This window comes from Epinephelus lanceolatus, chromosome 3, assembly GCF_041903045.1.
Source record: "Epinephelus lanceolatus isolate andai-2023 chromosome 3, ASM4190304v1, whole genome shotgun sequence".
NCBI lineage: Eukaryota > Metazoa > Chordata > Actinopteri > Perciformes > Serranidae > Epinephelus > Epinephelus lanceolatus.
The window spans coordinates 30,350,635-30,374,981 of record NC_135736.1 but is presented as its reverse complement, the minus strand read 5'-3'; the positions used below and the strand labels follow the sequence as shown (position 1 = coordinate 30,374,981).

Sequence of the window (24,347 nt, the reverse complement as noted above, 5' to 3'; positions counted from 1 at the left end):
TGTGCGTGTCATGTCTCTCTGCCTGCCTGGTTCTCGGCCTCTAAAACATTAATAGTTGCTCCAGCTTGAGCAGCACCTCTAACTTTATCCACTGCTTGTGTATCAAAACCACAGAGTTCATTCAGATTCTCAATGTGCACTTGAGACCCAATGATGGTCCGTATGTTGGAGAATGTTGAAAATACAAACTCAGCAGAAGTAGAAAATCTAAACTCCAAGCCTAAAAGCAAAAGAAAAAATTTTCACGACAAGCAAGGGAGGTCTACCCATAAAGAAGTGGACGTAGCCACCGTAACATCACCCATTGGTTTGTGGACTTATGAAGCCTCGAATTTTGCATCTTGACTGTTGCCATCTTGATGTTTTGGAGACAGAAGTGACCATGTTTGGATGAGAGAGAGGAGCTATGGAAGAGTGAGGGGTGGATCTGATGGAGAACCCGTGGACACCACCATGGTACCAACAAGCATATCCAGCTTTATCATCTATTTTACTCTAAATGGGAACATAACTTACAAAATGAACATCCCGGTGTATCAAAGAAGGCTTGGAACTGGTGATTAAGACCACAGACTCATGTGGAAAATGTTCAATAAATCAAGAGTGGAGAAGGATCATTTCTAATAGACTGCTATACAATTTAATTTCTTTGCAACTAGTGTGTTCGACACATTCACACTCGGACTTTGTCACATATCGGTCATGGACTTTCTATATACTTTTCTATACAGCGTGCAAGGTACCCTGGGTGCATTGGTTGTTGACGTTCTGGGACGCCATGTCAAGTTTTGCCGGTTACATGCATTGTCTCCTTTCAAAATACACTTTTGTTCTCACAGGAAATTTGCCATTTATATACAGTCTCTTTCAAAATAAATGCACTACGTTGGTACAATGTAAATTGATGTTTGTTTTCAGGGTTTGGCTGTATAATCTTACAGGACGCAAAACACCGCTCACCCAGAAGAAAGTCACCACCCTTCCACCCACCCTACTTGGACTTTCGCCCCCCTTAACTTTTGTTTTTGTCCCACCGTGTTTCTCCCTGACACTGCCAAGTGCTGTTAAACTAAAATGGTGACCAGCCGTGTATCATGCCGACGTTAAGCAAGCATTGAATTTCGACGACTTTGGAGTGAGACCGGGTTGGTGTAGTCACTCCCCGCTGGTGATTAGAAAGAATGCAGGTGTAAGGCATTTCCACAATGGCCTCACTTTTCAACCCAATCCCCAGAATAAATGTTGGCATTGAACATCTCTATAAACCACAAATACATTACATTTGTACCTTATTATGTAGTAGATAGAGATGGATATGTTTAAGCTTCACATTTCAACAATTCTGCAGTTAATATGTGGTTATGTTTAGGCACAAAAACCACTTGATTACATTTAGGAAAAGAACATGTTTTGGCTTAAAGTACCCGGTAAACAACCACTTTTCATGGCACTTTTCCCAAACACAGCAAACTGAAAAACAACACTGAAAAACAACATTTGGCTAAAGAGCTGTCGGAAGACGCAGCAATGACTCGCTGAAAAACTTGGTCTCAAGTGTGGTCTGCAGCTTGGTAGGCATCTCGCCATCCACGATCCCCTCCACCTCCCAATGACAAAGTCAGCTAATATGCTAATATATCATTTCATAAATGTTGATATGAATTGTGAAGATTTTAACATATCTGGTTTGCAGAAACGTACAATACCAACATTTTGTTCTGGTGACTTGGCTGCACTTTTTATACCCAGAGGCTACGTCCACTTCTTTCGTACAGTCAAAGGGTCGACCAGGAAGTCTTAACATTTCTGTTTTTTTATTAAAAGTAAAAGGTTTTGTACTCCAAATGTAATCATTTATGTTTATGTTTTATATATCCTCATATAATATTTCACACAGATAAGTCATCCCATTTACACCTGGTGTTAACATGAAATCTGTATCTGGATATCATATCCTGTTTAGGGAAAATGCATCTGATTGTAAGGTGTAAATGAACGTAGAACATATTGTAATCAGAGTGCAATCAATAGCACAGATATAATCAAGAAATACATTCATAAAATATATCCATAGGCAAAGGACTACAGACGAGCCCGAGCTCAGCAGAGTAGATAAAGTAGAGCCCATGCAGCAGCAGCATCACTTTCCTTAACCTGGGACATGTTTGTTGATTAGTCTCTGCTTACTTAATTTGCATATCAAGTTGTGATATGCTCTGATGATGTGGGCTAAATCGAGATAACAAGGACACTTATTAATATCAGGTGTGAATGCAAAGGCTTGTGATCAGATATCATTATCTAGATAACCCATCCAGATACAGATCACGTTAATACCAGGTGTAAATGAGATCTTAATAGGAATTAGTCAGATCTGTGGATGGCAGATATTGACATTTAACTCTAAACAGAGCAACAAAATCAAAATCAAAAACAAAATTTCACCAGCTTCATCACTAGCTGCTGTTGAATAGAAGTAAAATCGCTGCAACAGCTTCCGGTGGTGTCGTGTCCACATGTAAACATCTAAGTCTGACAAGTCTGAGTGCAAGCACAATGTGGTGTGAACCACTTAAAACTGAGTCACATCCTGAATGTGACTTATAGACTAAAGCGGGTGCTTCCATGATGTTTGTGTTTGCCAAAGCTGTTTGCTCACCCTTGCTGACAGATGAGCATGGCAACTGTGTTTGCACATATTAGCACAAAAACAAAAGTGTCCCTAATCCTAGTTCATGAAGAGGGACACTTGAAGTGAATCACTTGTCGGTGTTTGATAAATTTAGGGTTTTTCTTTGTTGAACATATTTGTTTTTAAGTGGGTAGCTGCCTCGGAGAACAAAAGAAACAATTAAATTTCCATAAGAAATTATGAAAGTTGGTCAACAGCTGAAGGAGGAGTTTCTCAGCCTCGGGGCTAGACCCTGTGGGAGGTCTCCTGATGCAGCGCTAATGCTAGCTTTTTTTCACATGGAATACGTGTGTTCCTAAATCAAAAATTAGGAGCACACAAGGAAATTTAGGAGCAAAGTTAAAATAAAATGTTCATAACGCACCTTTTTACAAAGACGGTATACTAAGTAGCATGGTCAGTTGTTTATGCTGTCATCTCTCTCACATCTCTCTAGAGTCCAGTTCAGATTCCCAATAAGTCAAAACCATTTGAGAACGCTGCAGAGAAAAGTTGTAGCGGTGTGAACTTGCCGGTGCGAGCTTGACTCAAGCTGGCTGATGGTGTCACCTGCAAGTCAGCTGGTCAAATTGCCGGCGGCTGGTTTTATATGTAAAGCCTGTCACGTCACCAATCAGCTTGTAGTGAGGTCTGTTGGTCAAGTCAAAATGTGTGTGAGTGCTCTGTCCTCACATAGCCCTCTGTTTCCGTCGTCACAGCCTGCCAGTGTTGGACCGTGGGTCACTGTCGGTGCTCGCTGTATGTGCTTAGCCCCTACCCCACACACCCACACATTCTCATTGACTGATTAATTGGTGCTGGTTATCTGAATTATTGTTGCGTATTTATCATGAATGCAGTCCATCTGATGTTTATTTTGTTTCTGTTTTCATTGTTTCATCACTACTACAAATGCAGCTGTAGCCAGTTTCTCACTATCACTGTCCTCATTCATGTTTTAAGAAGCTACAAATTATATTCAGCCACAGAATAAGTCTGAAAAGCTGTAAATCAGAACGGAAGTACAGAGAGTTGTTGCATAGAGATGATACACTGTCTCAGCTAGTTGCATTGGTGTGAACTGGCAGGTTTTTAGAACGTTGCCCAACGGCGCGTTGCAAGTAGTTGCCTGCTTTAACTCGTCTCGTCATGAATCTTTGGTCTGAACTGGGCACTATGCTGTCCACTCTACACACTAAAATATTAAATCTATATTTTTTTTTTCATCCGCCCTCTCCAGTGGACATTGAAGTGGCAGCAGGGGTCACTTGCTAACATTGTCCTCAGTCACCCTGACCTTACTAGCCACCATGCTAATGTACCTCAGATAATGCCAGGTGCAAACCCTCTTTGGTGAGTTAACCCTTACAAATTCTTCTTTCTCTTCGTCTCTTTTTGCTCAAAATAGCAATGTTAGCATGTATAACATTTGGCCTATTAAACCAATACTTTTTTACTTGTTGTTTACTTTCTGTGTACCTTTCTCTCACTTGACACCGGCTGTGTCATCACAGAAAACTCTACTGTGATTGGCACATTGATGATTGTGGAATTGTGGGATTTGTAGTTTTGGAACAGAGAGCAGCACAAGGGAAAAAGATTATGGTAGGTTTAAATAATTTACTCACAAGCTGTGCTCGTAAATGATTTTTTGTTTTCACACGTCTATTTTTAGGGGCAAATACATATGAAATACTTGCACTGTTGATCTCTGTGATGACGCCCTGTGGTAAATGTATATGACTTGAAAAATAACAGGTGTAAAATGTATCATAATTTCTCGAAAATGTGGTATTCCCTCTTGAAAACAGAGCACAAAGCCATACTTAAATTCACATGATAAAAATATGAGAGATTTGGGAGCTAATAAATGTCTGCAGGCTAGAAAAGGTGAGAAACCTTCACTAAGGCAAAGAAATTCCTTTTATCACCTTCAGTGACACTAATTTGTTGTAGTGAGAGTTGGATCACAGTTGCCACAACAAGAGCACATTGAACACTGTTTGACATTAATTTCCAACAAAGCGCGGTTTAATGTTTAACAGACACCTAACTCCTCCACCACAACACAGTCCTGTTTATTGTCTCTGGTCAGTTTAATACCTTCTGACATTGAGGAAGGATCATTATTGTCCAAGTGTTTACATTCATGTAGCAGGACGGCCCTGCGACAGGTTAGAGCAAATATTGATTGTGGGCTGTACGCTGGCTTTTAATTCCAGCTGATGACCTTTGTCACCCGCAACCCTACTGCTCCTATATCCTGTCTGTGAGGCAGCCAATCAGGACAGACATCTGAACCAAGGGGTAAATTAAATCTAAAAATGGTGTGCACTGTTTTGCTATGGTTTCCAGGTTGAATGACAGGTTTCCTCGAAATGTTGTGACACGGTGTGCAACAGGCTTTCAGGGAGGTTTTTTCTTATCTGGTGGGTGTGTCAGAGGTGTATTCATTCAGCAGCGATGTGTATACAAACTGAATTCTACGATATCTTCACTTATTGTACATACAGTCTTTGTTTTTATTTCACAGTTTGGCTATGTAAACCTACATTTCTCAGGCCAATGAAGCCCCTTTGAATTGAACTTAATTACACCCTGCTTTATAATTAAGAAGGCAGTGCACCTGTTTAACACAACAGTTCTGTTGAAATACTTAAAAAACATTTAGTTACATTTTCGCCAGGTCTTCACAACTCTAAATGTGAGAGTATACTTTGTCATGCTAGGAAACTTAATCATGGGATCATATAAAATAATTACTTTAGAAATCCAAATGAATATTTATTGAGCAGTGCGCAGCTAGTTAGAGGAAGTGGAGGTGGTGTTTTTAAAAATAAGTAAATCTTCACACACTCACTGGAGCTGTAATTAGTTTGGTTTGTCCTGTCCTGCGCACAAAGTATTTTGTTCCAAAGATATTTACAGATATTGTGCATTGGTGTGTCAGCGGTGTTTAGAATATGTACAGTATGTATTACTGTATATGAGCAAATAAAGAAAAGTTTTGACTATAACATACTGTATATATGTAAAGGAAACATGTGATATGATCACAAAATGTGTCAAATCATTGTGAAAAACTACATCATGTAAGACAAGAAACATAAAACCACATGTACAAATGCATACTGAGGATTACATACAAGCACCATACCTAAGTACTTGTACTTTACTTGAGTATTTTCATTCTCTGCTACTTTATACTTTATACTTATTGCACAACATTTCAGAGTATTTTTGCCAACTTATGGAGCACTTGATAAACTTAATGCACTGTAATACATTGAACTCTCCATTCACCCAACCACAGATGGCACACATCCCCCTGGGTAGAGGAATTTTATTTTGCTTAAATTAAATACATTTCCACCATAAGTTGATGCAGAAAAGGCAAAAATTGATGCATACAAATTCTTCAAAAGGCAGGAAATTAAGTGTTTGACGGTCTAATTTCCTAAAGGTCTCCAAAACCTCAGTTTCATTAAAAAAAAAAAAAGTAAAGCTACCACAATAAAATGCTACTTATGTTGTATGTTTGGACCGTAATTACGAGCAGCTGAGTTGGAAAAAAGCATTCATGTTAGCTTCCGACTTCATTCTTAGTCAGAGATACTGGGAATATCTGGCAGAGGTGACATCTCCCATTTGCTGTGATGAACTATATCTGGTGGCAGGTTACTATAAGAAAAAAATCAATATCAACATTAACTTTGTTTGTACCTGGTTTCACTTGTTAATGAAAGTAGCAAAGCATTGCTATGCAATCTCGGCAATTTAAATTAAGTTATTACAAGAGTTTTTCATGTTCTTCCTGATCTGCCGACATGAATGCAGCGTTACACACTCATACATAACATGTCAATATTATCGTGTGTAATATTAAAGCACTGACAGGGACACTTTGTCTGCATAATGAGCATGTTTATTTTCATATTTTCAGGTGATTTTGCTTGTCATACTTTCTTTCAATTCTGATTTTAGTCAAAGATTTGAAAGCAGGCCTTTTTTACTGAATGCTTCTTCCACCATTGCTGTATTCTATAGATGAAGGCAGCTTGTCAATGAGCTAAACACATTCAAATAAATGTGTAATTGATTTGTTATTTCCCAGACTGCTCCACAGGGGCTTTTTTAGTGTGCTGGAGATTCCAACCTTGAAGAAAACACACTTACAAAGATAATTTATGTAACACAATCATATAGAATAATGGATGGATCCAAAGAGAGAATGTAAATCTAACATTTGTTGTGCTGAAATAAAAAATTTAAAAAACAGAAAGAACCAGAAATAATACCAGAAATCTCTAGTGTCGTTCCATCTACCTGAAGAAAGTTTGAAAAGCAGACACATCTACAGAATATGACTACAAACTTTCATTCACGCAGCCTGCATGCACACGCGCTGCTTTCTATCTACATGTTACTTGAGATTTTCTCTGGAAGTGATTGTGTGTAGGTGCTGTCATCTGTACCAGACTGTGTGCCAGGAGTCGGCTTTCTTTCAGCAAAGCTACTAACTGGATAATTAAGGGTGCTCTATACACTCCAATTAGCAGGCGATGGGAAGGGGAGGAGGGATCGCTCCAATGTATCCAAGGAAAACAGCGCTAAAGCGGGCGATACACATCAAATCACAGCAAAGGGCTAATGTGTGTGAGGTGAGGGCACCATGCATTACAGCCTGCAGGAGGAAATGAGGCAGGTTTCTAAATAAATAGTGCCAAGGTTGCTGCTGCACTGTGGCGCATCACTGCCAAACCCGTAATCTCATACTGTTTATTTTCCCAAGTTGCTCCCTGTCTCTCTCTCTTCACTCTCTTTCTGTCTGTGTCTTTCTCTTCATGCTTTAAAGGCCTCAGAGGAATGCTGTTTACCATAACAGTCTGTGTGAGCCCATCAGAAACACCTCCAGGAGACACAGTCGAGCTCCTCCCTTTTCCTGGTCAGATTTTTTTTTTTTTTTTTCATAATTCCACAGAGGAAACAACTGTGGCTGTGTTTTCTTTGCTTGCATACAAAAATCTATACATCCTGCGACTGTCTGGGGCCTGCAAACCCTTTCAAACAGGGAAATATACAGCATGCTTTTGAAATAACAGCTGGAGACATGGAGAAGCCAGCTAATCCAGCACTTCTACTTTGTATTTTTCCTCTAATATTTGCATTTTATTTGGTCAAATTAGCGGCCAAACTGCAGGGTTTTTGTAAACGCTGCACAAGAAGCCGACTGGATGTCTCTGCTACGCTGCTGGTATCTTCACTGTCTTCCTCCTGACAGATGTGAGCACAGTGCCCGGATCAAATTGAGACAGATGAATCAATGGATTCACACCATCACCCCTCAAACACCCATGTCTTATGACTTCACTCCTCTGTGATTCTATTTCCATCGACTAAATGCGGGCTACGTTTAAATCTGGGGTCATGGTTATTAATTACTCGTTCGAGTTCAGCTCAAAGCCCAGGGAAGCAGGGGGAGGAGTAGACGCACGGGGGGAGCGATGCCGGAGCACGCAGACAGGAACAAAGGCCTGCCACGAGGGTTCATGCCTCCCACTGCTAGAGACCCACATACTGCCGTGGCTCTGCAGACAGAGGTTAGGACCACCTAGGCAGATTTCCCCTGGGGGCTATTATCGCCCGGAAGATAAAATGATTTTCAGACAGAGGAGCTCCCACACCACACAGATGCACCGGGTCTGATACTGGCAAAAAAAATAACACTTCAAGGATGGTTCCCTTTTTCTGTAATGTAACTGTCAATCGTGTCCAAGAACAGAAGTTCTGATTCATCATTATTTTGGGGCAGAAATCAAGATGAATTTATTCATAAACTCTCTGCTTGCCAAGTGTGCTTTTTGGGGTGTCAAAAGGACATGTGCTTTTATTGTAGTGTGAACGGGAAACTACAAATTGATCAAAACAAGAAGAAATCCTCATTCATATCAACTGGATGAAACAGGAGCAAGACAGGTGGAAAAGACCAAGGAGATATCTTCATCCACAGGTGAATATCAAGACACTACATCTAAGTTCTACACAAACGCTCTGATTACAAGATATTCTGATATTATTATTGATTGAAACAAGATGCTGTCGCTCATTAACTCTAATTTTATGACTGCATCTGGTGGCATCTGCAGAAAAAAAAGCATCTGACCAAAGTGTTTACATGCCCCAAGCACTGAAAGAGTCAGCAAAAATCTGAGTGTGTTAACTACTTACTCATGACTTCACCTTGATTCAAGTGGTGTATCGCAAATTCAGCGTTTTATTTCTTGATTAAAGACAGATGAAAATAGAAATGAGATCTAAAGTCTTTGCACCCAGGACAAGAGTGATCACGACTCAAACTATGTGGACAGACACAACCATAGGTGTAGATTTCAGGGGGGAACAATAAATATAATGTGCCATCTTTTATTTTTGACTAAATTTAAAACATTTACACCATAAATTTATGGGAAAAAAAGGCTCAAATTAGAGTGTAAAAATTCACCAAAAAACAGTTTGACACTCAAAATGAAGGAGTACTTCGCACATCTATTTTCAAACAGGTGTGTAGGAGAGGGACGTGAAGAATTAAACTTGTAGAAAAGACTCCCGCACACTGTCTAACTTGCAAAAATAATGATTTCAATGCTACGTTTCGGTGACTAGATCTTCATCGGGCATCTTTAAACACCTTTTCTACAAGGTGTTTGACACTCAAAATGTTCTTCCCCAAACCCCCTGTTTCATATGATTCCCCCTCTAAAGTTGAGAGACGAAACCTACAAGCTTAGGCAGAACTGTTTATCCAAGTCTTAACCACTGCAAACCCGAATCTACCTCACCAATCAACACATACTTTAACACTTAGTCAACCAGATTCTTTTAAGATTTACCACTGCTGCTGCTGCTTTGGGGCTTCAGTGACAAGTATCTGTTGCACTCCTCAAATGTTTCTCCAAAACCCAAGTTGGTGCTTTGTCACCATTGAAAGAGGGATGATTTGACAGCTGTTGAATGAAGACGACAAAGTTTTAAGGCCAAGGTCTTCTGAGTCACGTCACTGGGCGTGAACAGGTGTCAAAAACAAGACTTGAAACCACATTGTTTGCTGTGGGCTCAGCAACCTTACAGTCAGCCTTGAAAAACTCAAGTTACTGGAACTACTTAACAAACATCTGTTATTGAGCCAAACTTCACTTCTAAACTAACTCAAGTCTAAACAGATATTTACAAATAATCGTAAAACATTTAGCATGGTTAAGTCTTTGCTTCCTCTCTGTCCTACCTATTGCCAGCTCTCAATAAACTCATCAAAGTGTAGCCTTTAGCAGCCTATAGGCCTGTGTCACACAGCTCACCTGGAGGGGCTGTATGACTTAGAAATGTGTCAGTGTAGCTGTCAGTTTGTTTACGCCTAAACCTGTCTGAAAGTAAAAGCAATGCAGGGATTGTTTATTCCTCTGTGGCATGATGTCATCTTAAGTGATATGTCACGTGAAATGATCGCATGATTTACTGATTAGTCCATTGACAGAAGATTAATTGTCTGTTTTTAAGCAAATATTCACAGGTTCTAGCCTCTGTTGTGGCCCTAAATATTAATATTTGCTGGTTTTCTTAGATGTTCTATGATATGAAATTGAATATTGTTGGGTTTTGTGCAGTCAGTCCAACAAAACAAGTCATATTACATTGGTTTAGACACTCTGGGCTTTGGGAACCATTATCTGACTCCTTTCACAGATAATAAATCAAGAAAATAACCTGCAAATTAATCAATAATAAAAATCACTGTTTGTTGTAGTCTGAATTATAATAATTGACAATTACTGAAAAGGTGCTATCACTTTTTTTTATTAGACACACTTGTTGAGTTGTTAAAAATATTTTTGACTATGTGACCAAGTATTTTGGCCGCAGGAGATCTGGACCAAAATCCATTTAACTTTTTAACCCCTAAATCTGCAGACGTGATGGATTAAAACCTTTATTTAATGACTTATTCACATCTCTGCAGACTTGGCTTGTTAATGAAAGTGAGAAATCGATGAGCATTTGTAAATGGATTGCCAACATATCCAACTGCATCGTTACAAAACAGAGCGCATTAATCCCAGACAGTGGAGATTTTCACATTCAGGCAACGCAGAATGTGTTATTGTGGTTTATAATTGATCTATAAAGCATTACTAAATTATTTATTAACTATTAAAAAAACCATTAGATACAACTTAAAAGTCCTTTGAGCAACAGACGTAGATTTCAATATTTAGAACGTGCAGTTTGTGCCCCCTCGATAAAAACATGGAAGCAGCAGAGGACTTTTATTTTGACACATTTAAAGATATTTACAGCATGAACTGATGCTGGAAAGGCACAAATTGGTGCTTAAAACTTAGGGCTGTCAAAATAATGCATTAATTTTGATTAATTCATCAAAAAAATGACACATTAAAAAAATCAATGCTGATAAATCGCGTTCTGTGGCACCCTTTGACCTGGTGCATGGCTTTGTCACATGATGGAAGAAGATGAGACGACGCTGCTTGACCCTGTGGATGGAACATTTACATTTAAAAAACACCCCGATGGAAGTGTTGACAGGAGCACTGTTCTCTGCAATGTCTGCAGTAAATACTTTTCGTACTATCCTACTACTGCAAGCCTGAAATATCACCACGACGCAAAGCATATAGCAGTGAACCCAAAGGTCTGGGCGAGCACGGCCTCTGATGTTAGTGCTAGCAACCAGCCTCGTAGAGCCACACTCGACCAGGCGTTCAGACGCAAACTGAGTAATCGACTAACTCCCCTGCAAAATGGACTGCAGACCAGTTTCGGTGGTAGAGGACAAAAATCCAGCAGCTTTACCAAGACACATCTGCCAAAATTTATTTGAACTGAAATTTTAAAAATACATTCACAGTTTAAAATGTATGTATGTGTTAATTTACATTTATTAATCACAGAGCATTTTTTAATAGATTGACAGCCCTGATAAAAAGTCACCAGAATGCAGGAAAATTAAATGTGTGATGCTCAAAATGTTTTGTCGGAGGACCCCCAAACCCCTTGTTTCATATGTGTCCCCCAGTGTGGAAACAAAACCTACACCCCTGCTTATAGGGTACCAAAAAGGCTACTGTAAAATAACCCATGTGACCTTATCATATCTGTTTTTTAATGTTTCCCTTGTTGTTTTAGGCTGATTTATAATTTTGTGTGGTAAAACTCTTAAATGTAGTGGCTACTAACAGCTGCTTTGTAAGGGTGATGACTGAGTAATTGGCCACACAGAGGTGACGGTCCCATGTTAACTTTCTTCTTAAACTCCACCCTGAGGCTCACAGATAAATGCTGATGTGGGGGGAAAATAATCCGGGGACGCAGCTTGGAGTCATAATTTCATTTTAACTCAGAGCTTATAGGTTTCAACATGAATGAACGCACAGTGTCACACACACATGGGGGCTCGTGGAATAAACGTGCCATGCGTGCCCGCGTGTTGTCAGCCTGTGGGAGCTGTAGGCATGGGTGGCCAGCAGGCGGGATTTATAATGGTGATGAATCCCGGAGGTCTTAGTAATTATGGCTGTCGCTGGACGGAGAGAGGAGGGAGGGAGGGAGAGGTGGTGGAGGGGTGGGGGGCGGTGGTGGTGGTGGTGGTGGTGGAAACAACCCGGCGGAGGCATTTTATCTTAATCACAGCTCAGCTCCATTCAAATTAATTTGACAAGTTTCCCCAATCCTTATTAAAAGACGCATCTGACAAATGACAACCCCCCCCCCCCTCCTCATCCTCTCTAAATGCCTCGTCATGAAAGAAATGTATTAAAAATATTTGAGGGAGAAGAAGAAGAAGAAAAAAAGAGGCCACTATAAGGTTGCAAGACGCAGATATTTCCCGTAGATATTTTTCTCCCTACAGGGCGCCCCGAGCCATCCATCCCTCCCACCTCCCGAGTGTTTCTATAGTAATTTCCAGCCAATGATCAGTAGGTGTCCACATCCCTGCTTCCTCACCTCAGCACCAATCAGCCACACACAGCGACAGGAGACACGGACTGAGCAGAGAGACCAGGCAGACACACAATACAGCCCCCGGATCAAGAGGAGAGGAAACACCTAACCCCCTCTGCGATTTCCTCCCCCCCCTCCGCCGTTTTTTCCCTACGACACCTTTTGGCTTATTTATGCACTTTCCAACCTTTTTTTTTTAACGTGACAAGAAAGTCGATAAAAAATGGTCCTTTTGTTTTGAGCGCTCTGAACACACACACTCGCCCCGCTCTGCTCCGGCAGCCTATGTCTGTGCGTCTTCGCGCATCTTTGCATTATTATCCCCCCACGTATCGCTTCGCAGTAATGTGCCGTTACACGGTCGCAGGCTGGTAGCATCTTGGGAGCTCTTCTCAACAGGAACCTGGTAGGTGATGCTCTCTCTCTCTCTCACACACACACACACACACTGTGTGTCCGTCCATATTTTGCCGTCCACTTGCATGCGTCTTACCCCCTCTTTCCTCCTGTCCCGATTTGTGTCTTGCGTGGCCGCAAAGTGAGCCAGGCAGATTAATTTTTATTGGGTTTTATCTTTTTATTTTTTTGCACTATTGCACCGCAACTCCCCTCCTCGGATTATCTATGCATGACCTTTGATCTGAATGTCTACCACAGACCAGTCCGAGTGTAATTAATGGCATCGCGGTGCAGCAGCGGCACAATGGTTCGTCATCGGACGTGGCTTCTTCTTCTTTTTTTTTTTTACTTTTCTTTCTTCAATCTCCTTCTCGCACTCTCCACCTTTCCCCTCCCTCTCTTTCCCTCTCTCCCTCCTCTCTCTGTGTCTCTCTCCAGCTCCAAGTATTGAACATTTCTGTCTCTCTAAACTTTGTTTACAGGCTGAAAATCAATGTCCGTGACTTGATTGCCTTTGGGCTGCGTATTCCGCTCCAGGGGTGAATTGATTAAGTAATAATGACCCTGAGGAGGGCTGATCATTAAGCCAAGGAGGGTTTTGTTTACTGGTGGCTGCGGGTTGTTTTGGATGCCACGTTGACATTGAACCTCCAGATCTGGAATTGGATGGCGGATAGTGTCACACTGTGTCAAAAAAAAAAAAAATAGTTTAAAAGAAACAATGTTGGATAGCTTATTGCATGTTAGAGAAATATATTGAGACTGCACTGTCTGAATAATTTTGCACTTTAGTTTAAGGCAAATATTTACCTGCTGGGACGTGTTTAGAAGGGGATGCACTCCAGCATTCAGAGGACTTTAATAATGCCACCCAGTACAATCTCTCCAGCTCCATGTGTGTGTATTTATAATTCATTTTTTTTCCGAGACAGCTGCTGGGTAGCACCATGGAAGTGATTTGAAATGCTTTAGTGTTCCAGCAATGGATCAGCTTTGGCAATTAAGAGAGAAAGCCCAGAAAAAGGTAATGGAAGTAGGGGGAGATGTGTCTAATGGGCTTTTATCTGTGGAAACCAAATCCAGACAGACTGGTGGAGAGAGAGAGAGGAAATGGAGCACCCCACCACACACACACACACACACACACACGCACACACACACCTATACACACACACACACACACACACACACACAGACACACATCCTGAGGCAGCTGACACTGTAGTTGGTCTGGTCCATGATCTGGATGTAAATCCACCAGTGGCTATCTGTGCTGTCACTGAGTAAATGTAATAGAGGCTAGCCATGAATGAATACCAGATGCTCTTAAGAGGCTGGACAGTCGTGTTTACATGGATGGGCCACCTCTACTATTTGGATTAGATGAAAAAAATGTGAAAATATTTAACTATGTTCCTCCTGGCACCCAAAGCAGATTATTTTTAAGAGCTTATATTGCAGGCCTAAGGTGAAAATCTTTGTGTTTGTAGCTGCTGCTGTCATAATCTGAATCCTGGTGGGGCTCTCCTGCTAACTTTTCAAAATAGTGATATTTTGGATTGAATATTCAGGTTCTGTGTTTTGATGAAGTATCCCCATGTGTATTAAAATGTATTTATTCATTCTGTGAAGTAGCTGATTGGACTTTCTTCAAAATATGTAAAAATACTTTGACAAGACGTCTAAAATAAATTGTTGAAAGTGTGGCATCTTTTTTGAAGCATGCTAATTTCCTTTTCCCCCATTATAATAATGACATGTCGGTCTGTCACAGCTATCACGTTACTGTCACCAGATGAAGATCAGTTCTGACTATTTGTGATAGTTCCATTAGAAAACGCAGGGCGTAAACAATGTGCCAGAAGATTCTTCAAATGTTCGGATGTTATCTTCAGAGAAAAGTTGAAGCAGAGAAATGAAATCTGATTAGAATGAAAACATTTGCCTCTTTTATGTGTAACTGTTGTTTTTTTTTGTTTGTTTGTTTGTTTGTTTTTATGCTTTTAGCACTGGAGAAGATAAACCAGGATGGTAACACACTGTTCGTAACCAGCTCCAGTTCAACAAAGGCCACTGTAACCTCACTCTCTTCTCCTGAACATTGACAACCATTCCTCAGCCATGGCTAACATAAACAATGCGCTTTGCATTGAAAACGGACAGAACGCAGATGTGTCTCTCTTACAAAAGGATAATCTTCAGGATGGTGGATTAAGCCAGCTTTTGGATTATAACGCAGAAATGGAAAGGTACAGGTCTTTTGCAAACTTTTATAAAACCAATGGGGCATTTCCACAGACTGCTAAGATTGCCCGCATCACAACGCCCATTTTTCCCAGTGCTAGAATTGGCATGTCCCCTTGGAACTGCGATAACGCCATGCTCTGGGGAAGGAAATCAGCGGCAATAAACCCTAATAGGACCAGCATGCATAGAAATGACTCCCAGAGGCCGGGGAAGCCTGGCGTGCCGCCAGAGACGCTGCAAATGGCAAATAATAATTTCCTCTCTACCTTATCCCCCGAACACTGCAGACCTTTAGCAGGAGAATGCATGAACAAGCTGAAATGCGGCGCTGCTGAAGCAGAGATAATGAATCTCCCAGAACGCGTTGGAACTTTTTCCGCTATCCCGGCTTTAGGGGGCATCTCATTACCTCCCGGGGTCATCGTCATGACAGCCCTTCACTCCCCCGCAGCCTCAGCAGCCGTTACAGACAGTGCGTTTCAAATTGCCAATCTGGCAGACTGCCCACAGAATAATTCCTCGGTATCCAGTGGAAACCCAGCGAAGAAGAAAAGGAAAAGGTGTGGGGTCTGTGCACCCTGCAGGCGGCTAATCAACTGTGGTGTCTGCAGCAGTTGTCGGAACCGCAAAACGGGCCACCAGATCTGCAAATTTAGGAAATGCGAGGAGCTGAAGAAGAAGCCAGGCTCGTCGCTGGAGGTGAGAACCGGGGCTCTGCTTCCCCTTCTTTTGTTATTATCCCCTTGCACTCCAAAGCATTAACCTTTTCATCCAGTCACGTTCTAAGCCCTTGAAAATTGTTTCCATGCCCACCCATGCCTGAACATCCCCCCGGCTTCTCAAATCTGCCTACCCGCCTAGCCTAATTGGCAGTAATTAGGGGTGTTTGTGTGGAGCGCAAGCTGAGCTTGGCTCAGACACCCCTAATTGCTGCCAGTCAGGCTGGGGCTGGAACGCATCCGAACAACCCCAAGCTTGGCTCTGCTCCAAGCAGGGCTGGGAAATGGTTTTCAGCAGAGAGCCATCCCTCTCTGCACCCGGTCATTTTAACCAATTATGGAAACCGTCTCTGGATGGGGAGAATCAATATCCCACAAAGCCTCAGCCTCCGACCACCAAGAGATGGTGAGAGTGATGGCAGGGCCGCTGATGGCGTTTCTCAAAACATACCCCAAGTTTTGTGTGGGGAGGGGAGCGAAACACCCAGACCGATCCTCTCCCACTGATCCTGTATGAATTGATTGTGCATATACAGTAGGGTTGAGATGAAATCATTTCATATTATATTTTGCATCATTATGGCCAATTATGGATCAATCTGGGGCATGATGCATATCAAAAAGGGTGCAGAGGCAGAAAAAAACACACTGTCACTTAGGAAAGAGATACATATTGAGCACTGGCTTAATTGACAAGTAGCAAGAGGCTTCATTAGGACACAATCAGAGGGCAGCGTTGTTTTTAAAGGTTCATTTTAATTGATTTATTTAGTCGCTGACATTTGGTTATCAAAGGCAAAGGCAGAATATGAATGTTAACTTGCAAATATGGTTCTCTTTACCCTGAGAGGTTGAACTTCACTGACTTAACATGAGCTTGTATGGATGAGTCACCAACAAATGCAACCTGAGGGCCTGATGATTTGCTCATTAATTAAGTAATTACATAGAGAGGAAAAAGAGGTTAATTATAAAATATTACCTAATCTACTGATGGAAAAACACCATGTATGGATTCCTTTGTTCATTATGAATTTGTGGCATCAGATTGTCTCAGTCTTGTCTGAATCTGTGATTGATTTTTTTTTTTTTTGGATGATATTTTTTGTGGATAAGTCTTTAAGTTCATTTCGGTGTTTCAAAATGTAAATATCACCTGTGCCTGCTGCTTTTCAGTGATCAGGAAATTCTGGAAGGATTCAAAGTAGATTGAGTTTGTACCTGAATGCAAATGTTGCAGCTTGTTTGACCCAGTAGTGTTGACGAGCTCAACGTGACATAACATATTATTATTTATTCATGTGATTCTCATCATTTGTCTCATGTACTCCACAATCTAGTGCTACATGGAGGATTTCTGTCAGTTCAATCCCGGTTTGACAGCCTGCCATCCACAGCTAATATCCCTGATTAAAATCTTAGTAACTTTTAATGATTTTGACAGGAGGCCCAAGCATCAAAAGCTTCTCCACTTTGCAACTGAAACAGAAATTGAGGGGCTAAATTAGGTCTGTTTTTTATCTCTTTAACCCGTAACAGTGGGTCAGCTATTACAAACACGTTTTGTGCAGATGAGTACTGTTCAGACCTACAGAGCTTTGTTTTAAATGTAGAAATTTAGAGTTAGGATCGCAAAATTTCCAAAAGTTTGTACGAGGATGCATGTTGGTAAAGATCTGAAATTAGTGTCTGCATCTTGAATTAATTAAGACTTAGACAGGTCAGTGCACTAGGATCTAGAAAAACTTGATTTTAGACACTACCTGAAACAAGGTGTCTTACAAAGTGAAAAAGTACCCAGCTGGCCACCAACATCGTTAGACACTGATATTTGGTTGAATTTAGGTTGTGACGTTTGGTGACCAAAATTCAATGTCAGTAGGACGTCTAACAGCAACGTCAATTTGACATGGAATACTGACGACAGATGGTGTTGATATTTTGTTGGTTTTAAGTCGTGATAAGTCCAATCCAACATCTTCCAAACGTCAAATGCTGTCATCATGATGTAGAATAATGACATCTAGTTGTAAGGTACGGAGAACGAAACCCAATATCTGCAAAGCGTCATAATGTTAGTGTCCACAGGGCGTGAAAACATCGTCAACCCAATTTTTATCCCAGCCAAAATTCAACATCTGTCCAGCGTAAGACTCCAACGTCATTCTGACATCATATTGACACCGGTGCCAGCTGGGTAGAAACATCCATCATTTTTCAATTGCCTTAGGAAAATTGAATTTGTAGGACTCAAAATAAAGACATTAAGTGACTTGATGTAGGTTATTTCCATTTGGTTCAGCCATAAAAACCATAGTGTTACATTTTACTTAGTATTTTGTCCATGGCTAGCCAAACTGAGTGTTGGAACATGCTAGGGCTGGGCAATTATCAATGTTATATCAATATCGTGATATGAGACTAAATATCGTCTTTGATTTTGGATATCATAATACCATTAGTGTTGTCTTTTTCTGTTTTTAAAGGCTGCATTACAGAAAAGTGATGCCATTTTCTGAACTTACCAGACTGTTCTGTTATTTACCGTTACCCACTTTGTAATTAAATTGACATTACTGATAGTTAATTATCAAAAATCTCATTGTGTAAATATTTTGTAAAAGCACCAACAGTCAACCCTACAATATTGACGCAATATCGATATGGAGGTATTTGTTAAAAAATATTGTGATATTTGATTTTCTCCACATCACTCAGCCCTAGAACAAGCTGCTGAAGATATGTAAGACTTTCCATGCAGCGTGGAAACTTCTTAACAGGGGAAATTATTGGGAAACCAGGGTTTAAGAGGTTAAATAAAGGGGTCACTGATGGGTTATAGGTCGGACATGTAAAACCATAATCGGAAGCTGGTTTAATGTTGACTCCTCATATCATGTACTAACAGGTGTCCCCAAACAGGTGTCCAGGAACCTGGCCTCTCATTCATAATGCATGGGTAGACTCACTTTTGGAAAACATCCATTTGCAAAGACGGTTAGAATTACCAAGGGTGTGAAAACCCCTCAAACAAATCCACACTTGCTTTTAAAAGCTCCTTCACTGAGTTCAGTAATTCATATTATGGACTTCTCCAGCAGTAATTGTTATTTTTGACTCTGCATCTGTAATTACAGGCGCACCTTCTGCTGCGGAAATGGGTTTTGAGTTTAAAGGCATCTTAAAGGTGTGAAGTTGTTCCCCTGCTTTGACAAACTTATACGTACATTAACCGCGAGTGCTTTTTTTCAGCTTGTTGGTGGTGCTAATGGTTGCTCACAGCTGAGTGGCGTTTGATTGAGAGGTGTGAAGAGTCAGGTGCTGAAGTTAGTTTAGATGGTGAATTTACAGCCCGTGTGTGCAAAACCACACGTGAACAGCAGCACATATGCACACAAAGATGTGCACAAACACACTCATACTCACACACTCACAAACAAACACACGCCAAACATGAGCTGAGTGTACCTTTTGCCTTGGAAGAGACGATAAGCTACTGGCAGCCAGTTAGATTTGGCTGTCAGTGTTTTCCACATGGGAATCACCCTGAACTAATTATATCTTAAGCAGCGGTGGAAAATGCAAATCAGAATTTTACTCACACCCCTGAAATCGGAGAGCCAATTTAATCTAATACCCCCTTTAATTTAGCGCGCTAATGCAAGGCCCTAGAGAATTGCCCTGTGTCACTGCTGTGCTGTTCTGCAGCAGATTCTGCTCTTTCTCTCTCTCTCCGTCTCTGTGCTGCTCTCAGGCTCCAGGATGGATTAGTCTGGCAGAGGAATCTCATCTAACCTAACATTTCCCGAGCAGTTACCTTTGCGTAGCTTGAGCTCCTATGGCTCAAAGGTCCTTCATTAACTTTCAAATGCAATAATACTCGTATGTGGGCAAGCTATGTCTTCACCTCTGTTTACTTCACCTGTTTACCTGCAGGAGGACTCATGAAAAAGGGGCCTTATCCTCTTCCTAAATTCTGTAAATGTAAAACTTGCCCTTGCCAGCTTGTGTTGCTCAACAGATTGATGTGGCACTAAAATTGACATGGTGTGAGGGCATGCACATGTCCTTATCGCCTCCTCTTGCAGCATTTCCCCAATCTTCCTTCGCTTGTGGCCCCTTAAAATGACCATCAGTGTTGTCATGATTTGTGAGCAGTTCAGCCAAACATTTCATTTGAATGATTTTTTTATGCCTGAAGCGGTGAAAGTACTTCACATGAAAAAAAAAGCTCAACATTACAGAATAGTCAGAAATAAATTATCAGAATTGTGTTAATTATCTTGTGACCCTTCAGATTTATCTTGGGACCCTTTAGGGTGTTCTGAGGTACTTGGTATTCAGCATCCAACAAGACGCTCAATGGTAAGACCAGGGCTACAGCTTACAGTTATGTTCATTGTCAATTAATCTGTGGATAATTCCTTGATCAATCGATGAGTTTGGTCTAGAAGATGTCAGAAAATGATGAAAAATGTCAATCAGTGTTTCCCAAAGGTCAAGATGACATCCTCAAATGTCTTGTTTGTCCACAACCTAAAGATTTTTGGTTTACTGTCGTAGAGGAGTAAAGAACTTTTACATTTAAGAAGCTGGAATCAGAGAATTTTTACTTTTTTTTCTCCTAAAAATGAGTCAGACAAACAATTAAATAGTTGACAACTATTGGATTAATTGATAAACAGTTGCAGCTCTAGTCGAAGTGGCATCGAATCTTTAATTCGATGCCACTGCAGCACCACAGTGAGGTTAACGTTGACTTCTTAGCTCTTTTGAGAGTTAATAATACAAGTTTATTCCAATTTCAGCAGGTTTTATTTCAGTATAATTCAGTTTATTGGTGGTAATTTCATATTTATGAGTTAAGCTAATGTAGTGCTGCCTTCATGGATCGTTTTAAGTATCAACAGCTCAAATATTTTTTGAGGTTGTCGCTCAGACTTTATAACAATCTTTCACTGAAACATCTTGAGTTCCTAAAGTTTATAATCTTCCACTAACAGTGTCACAGCGAATGCGATTTTGATATTAATGGTATGAATGTAAACATGACTGACACTGAGACAAGTGGAGCTCCGGTGTTAATGTTCTGACATAAAACAATACTACTGGAAACAGAGGAATAAAGACTCCATAGCTAATAGTAAAGGTTTTATAAATTTATGAAAGACCGAGGAGGGAAGTGGAGATACCAATATTTGCTAAGAGTCATATCTGTTTTTGACTGTGTTGTGCAGTCAGACATTGCCATTAATAAGTCTGAAAAGTCTGACCAGTGTTGTGACATCATACAGGAAACTCAATCTAACATCCCTCCAAACATTTCCAACATGTGGATTTGAGGTGTACACTCTGCATGTATAATTTATGTAGGTTTTGCTTGTGAATGACTCACTAATGCGGACTTTCCATCAGGAGTTTGGTGCCTACAGACAGGTGTCTAAAACATCCTCCTTAACTATATAGTTTGATAGAGACATAATCATAAATCATAGGACTTCGAGTGCCTGCTTGTTGACTACATTGACAGGAGCACTTTGACTTTAACAGCACTTTTGTTTTTGACATTCATATTACCGCAAAGACAAAGCAACATCCTTGAAATAACATCCAAAGAGGCTTCCGTTTGATTAGCAGCATAACACGGCGTAAAAAAGCAGGAAAAGGGCAAAACAAATCTAATTGAACAGATTCCTACTTTCAATTAACAAATGTCAAAGGCCAGCATCAAGTCATGTGCAGTAAAACAGCATCCTGGAGTAAGGGGATGTTCTTTCTCTCCCTGCGCTCTTTGTGCAGGGTTGATATGACTACATAAAATGGGTGAGATGAAAAGGTGGCATGGCTGCCTAGAAACCTTTGCTATTGTGATAAAAGACAAGGCCCAAAATGGTAGGAAGCAGGACCTTGAGGAAAATAGCTTGGATTCAGCCCCTTAATGAGAGCACGGGAGCCAAATAAGCAACGGCAGCCAGGTCTAATTTGTTTTAGGTGTGCTCAGAATAGATAAGGACAAATCTGTGGCCTTCACCCCCTCCCCCAAACCTTTGCCTCCCTGGAGATAACACTGAGTGCTGCCAGCCAATCTCCGTGGGCAAAGGAGAGGGGGTAAAGAAAAAAAAAAAAAAAAATGGAGAAGGAAAAGCCTGAGGGACAGACAGCCTTTAGATCTGCAGATCTCTAACTTACTGGATTTATTCAAGCTTTAAAACTGCAGATTAATTTGGTCGCAGAGGTCTGGGGGAGTGTGAAAAAAAAAAGAAAAATGAGGCCGTACGCCGCTGCGCATCTCAACCTAAAGGGCAACCTTAAGCTCCTGTCAAGACAATAGGATTTTGCCATCTGAACCAAGATGCAGACCGCTTAATTATACACATCTTCCCTGCAAGCTACCCTCAGCTACTTAAGAGCATGGGCCCCCTTATTCATTGTCATGCCCTTTTTCCCCTAGATTGGTCGTGCCGTGTGGATTTTCTGTCAGCTTCCATTTGCACCGTGTAGCTGTCCTCCTCAGGCCTTTGCTGTGCTCGGAGAGGCACAACCGCACGGCACTGTTAAAGAATTCATCGTTTTTGCCACTGCCACCAATTAAGGCCAAAGCGTAATCGGAGGCGTCTGGACGATGCCCTTACATTATGTGGTCTGTCGCCTCCCCTGCCCCTGTTTGATTTAACATCCCTGGTTCAGTGGTGAAAGAGAACTCATTGCCATTGTCTTTATTATAGTGCGAGGAGGGAGAGAGAGAGAGAGAGAGAGAGAGAGAGAGAAAGAGAGCGGGGGGAGGGAGTTGGGGGGTAGAAAGCAGCCCAGTGGAGGATGGACAGCGTGAAAGAGCAGGTGCGGGAGGACATTAATGTGTGGCACTTTAAATTTTAAACAGATGAGAATCAATTATTGATGCTGACTCTGGCTGAGAAGTTAAAAGGTATCTCGTCATTACCGAGAGCCTGTATGAAAAAGTGTGAGAGAAAAGTCTTCAGCAAATGCATCGTGGGTTTGTGATGAGCGCAGAGCATCGCAACGGGGTGTTTTTTGTTCCACATAACAATGATGTGATTTGGACTTATTTAGACTTGTCCAAATATTTTATGTGTTGGCTCTAATGCAACGATTAAACTGAAAAAAACAAGGCTGTCTAAGCGAGGCTGTGATCACATGACCTAAGCACTGCAGGCTGTCTGCCCCATGGATGTATGAAGAGAACTGAAAACAGCGTTGGCGGCGGGGTCTCGTTCATTCCTATAAAAGTTGCTAAGTGGCAAGTGAAGCCAAAAAATTAGAGTTCTTGGGTAAATAATTATCGGATCTTCCACATAGTTGGGTCCATAGAGCGAGCGCACCAGAGACTTTCACTGTCCAAGCAGATGACCTCTGGTTTAGCCCTCCGCTAACTTGAATGGGAACGCACGAACTTTCAAAATGTTTCAAAATTTCCCAGGGATTGTGATAAAAACAAAAAAAAATCTGTCCAAAATGTACTCGCTTTCACAGTGTAATTCTATGGGACAAAGTCTTTTTTGGCCCAATCGCATTACATGACAGACCTGAAAGTTTTAATTCCGCAGTTTGGCCACTACATCAAAGACTAGCACTGTTCCTGGGAGCTTGGTCCTCCCTTATATGATGGAAGCAAAGATGGAAGTCAGGTGACGTAGTATTAAGAGTGACAAATCCACGTAGGGAGGCGGTCGGGGTGCTGGTTGGGTCAAAAAACTACAGGACTTTGACCCAGGAGACTGCTTATCGTGTCCTGTGAGAAACCAGAAGTCAGTGTTGAGTTTAAGTGATGTACGTGCGTCATGTCATTGCAATGGTCAACCCTGACTCTTTGGCTAAACCGAACAAGTAGGGGCTATCATACAAACCTTTGTATGATGATACGTCTTCTTATTTCAACAGAGTAAATCTGTCCTTTGACTTTGTTTTAGCTGCACTATATTTAGCAAGGTGCCCGTATAGTAACAATGCAGGTTGGTTCGTTCAACCCACTGCTATCCACTTTGATGTAGGGAGTAGGCTTTAAGAAGACAATATTGTGGCTTTAAACCGTAGATCTATTAAGAGAGCTTCAGTGATCATCTACAGTTCTGCATTTTAAAAAAATGTATTTATTAATATTTTCCCTATAGACCGCTAATAATAATCAGTTCCTCCTGGATTTCTGGATTTTTGTAGGCTTTTTTGTTTGTTTGTTTTTGCAATGAAATTGAGGGGGCAAGTAAAAATTGCAAAAATAGTTGTGATGCTGTATCAGATTCCCATTATTATGAGCATTCAGTTATCAGGCGGTAACG

The 24,347-nt window shown here is 41.0% G+C and overlaps 1 protein-coding gene and 1 long non-coding RNA gene across 2 annotated transcripts in view; one reads left to right on the top strand and one right to left on the bottom strand.

Annotated features, from left to right (window-relative positions):
* Window positions 1–24,347, bottom strand: part of LOC144462471 (uncharacterized) — a 185,346-nt gene that overhangs the window by 17,617 nt on the left and 143,382 nt on the right. The window lies entirely within an intron of this gene.
* Window positions 12,625–24,347, top strand: part of cxxc4 (CXXC finger 4) — a 38,951-nt gene continuing 27,228 nt past the window's right edge. The window contains exons 1-2 of the mRNA XM_033623300.2: window positions 12,625–13,094; window positions 15,095–16,033. Coding sequence (XP_033479191.1) covers window positions 15,209–16,033 — 825 coding nt within the window. The 5' untranslated portion in view covers window positions 12,625–13,094; window positions 15,095–15,208. The remainder of the gene's footprint in view (window positions 13,095–15,094; window positions 16,034–24,347) is intronic.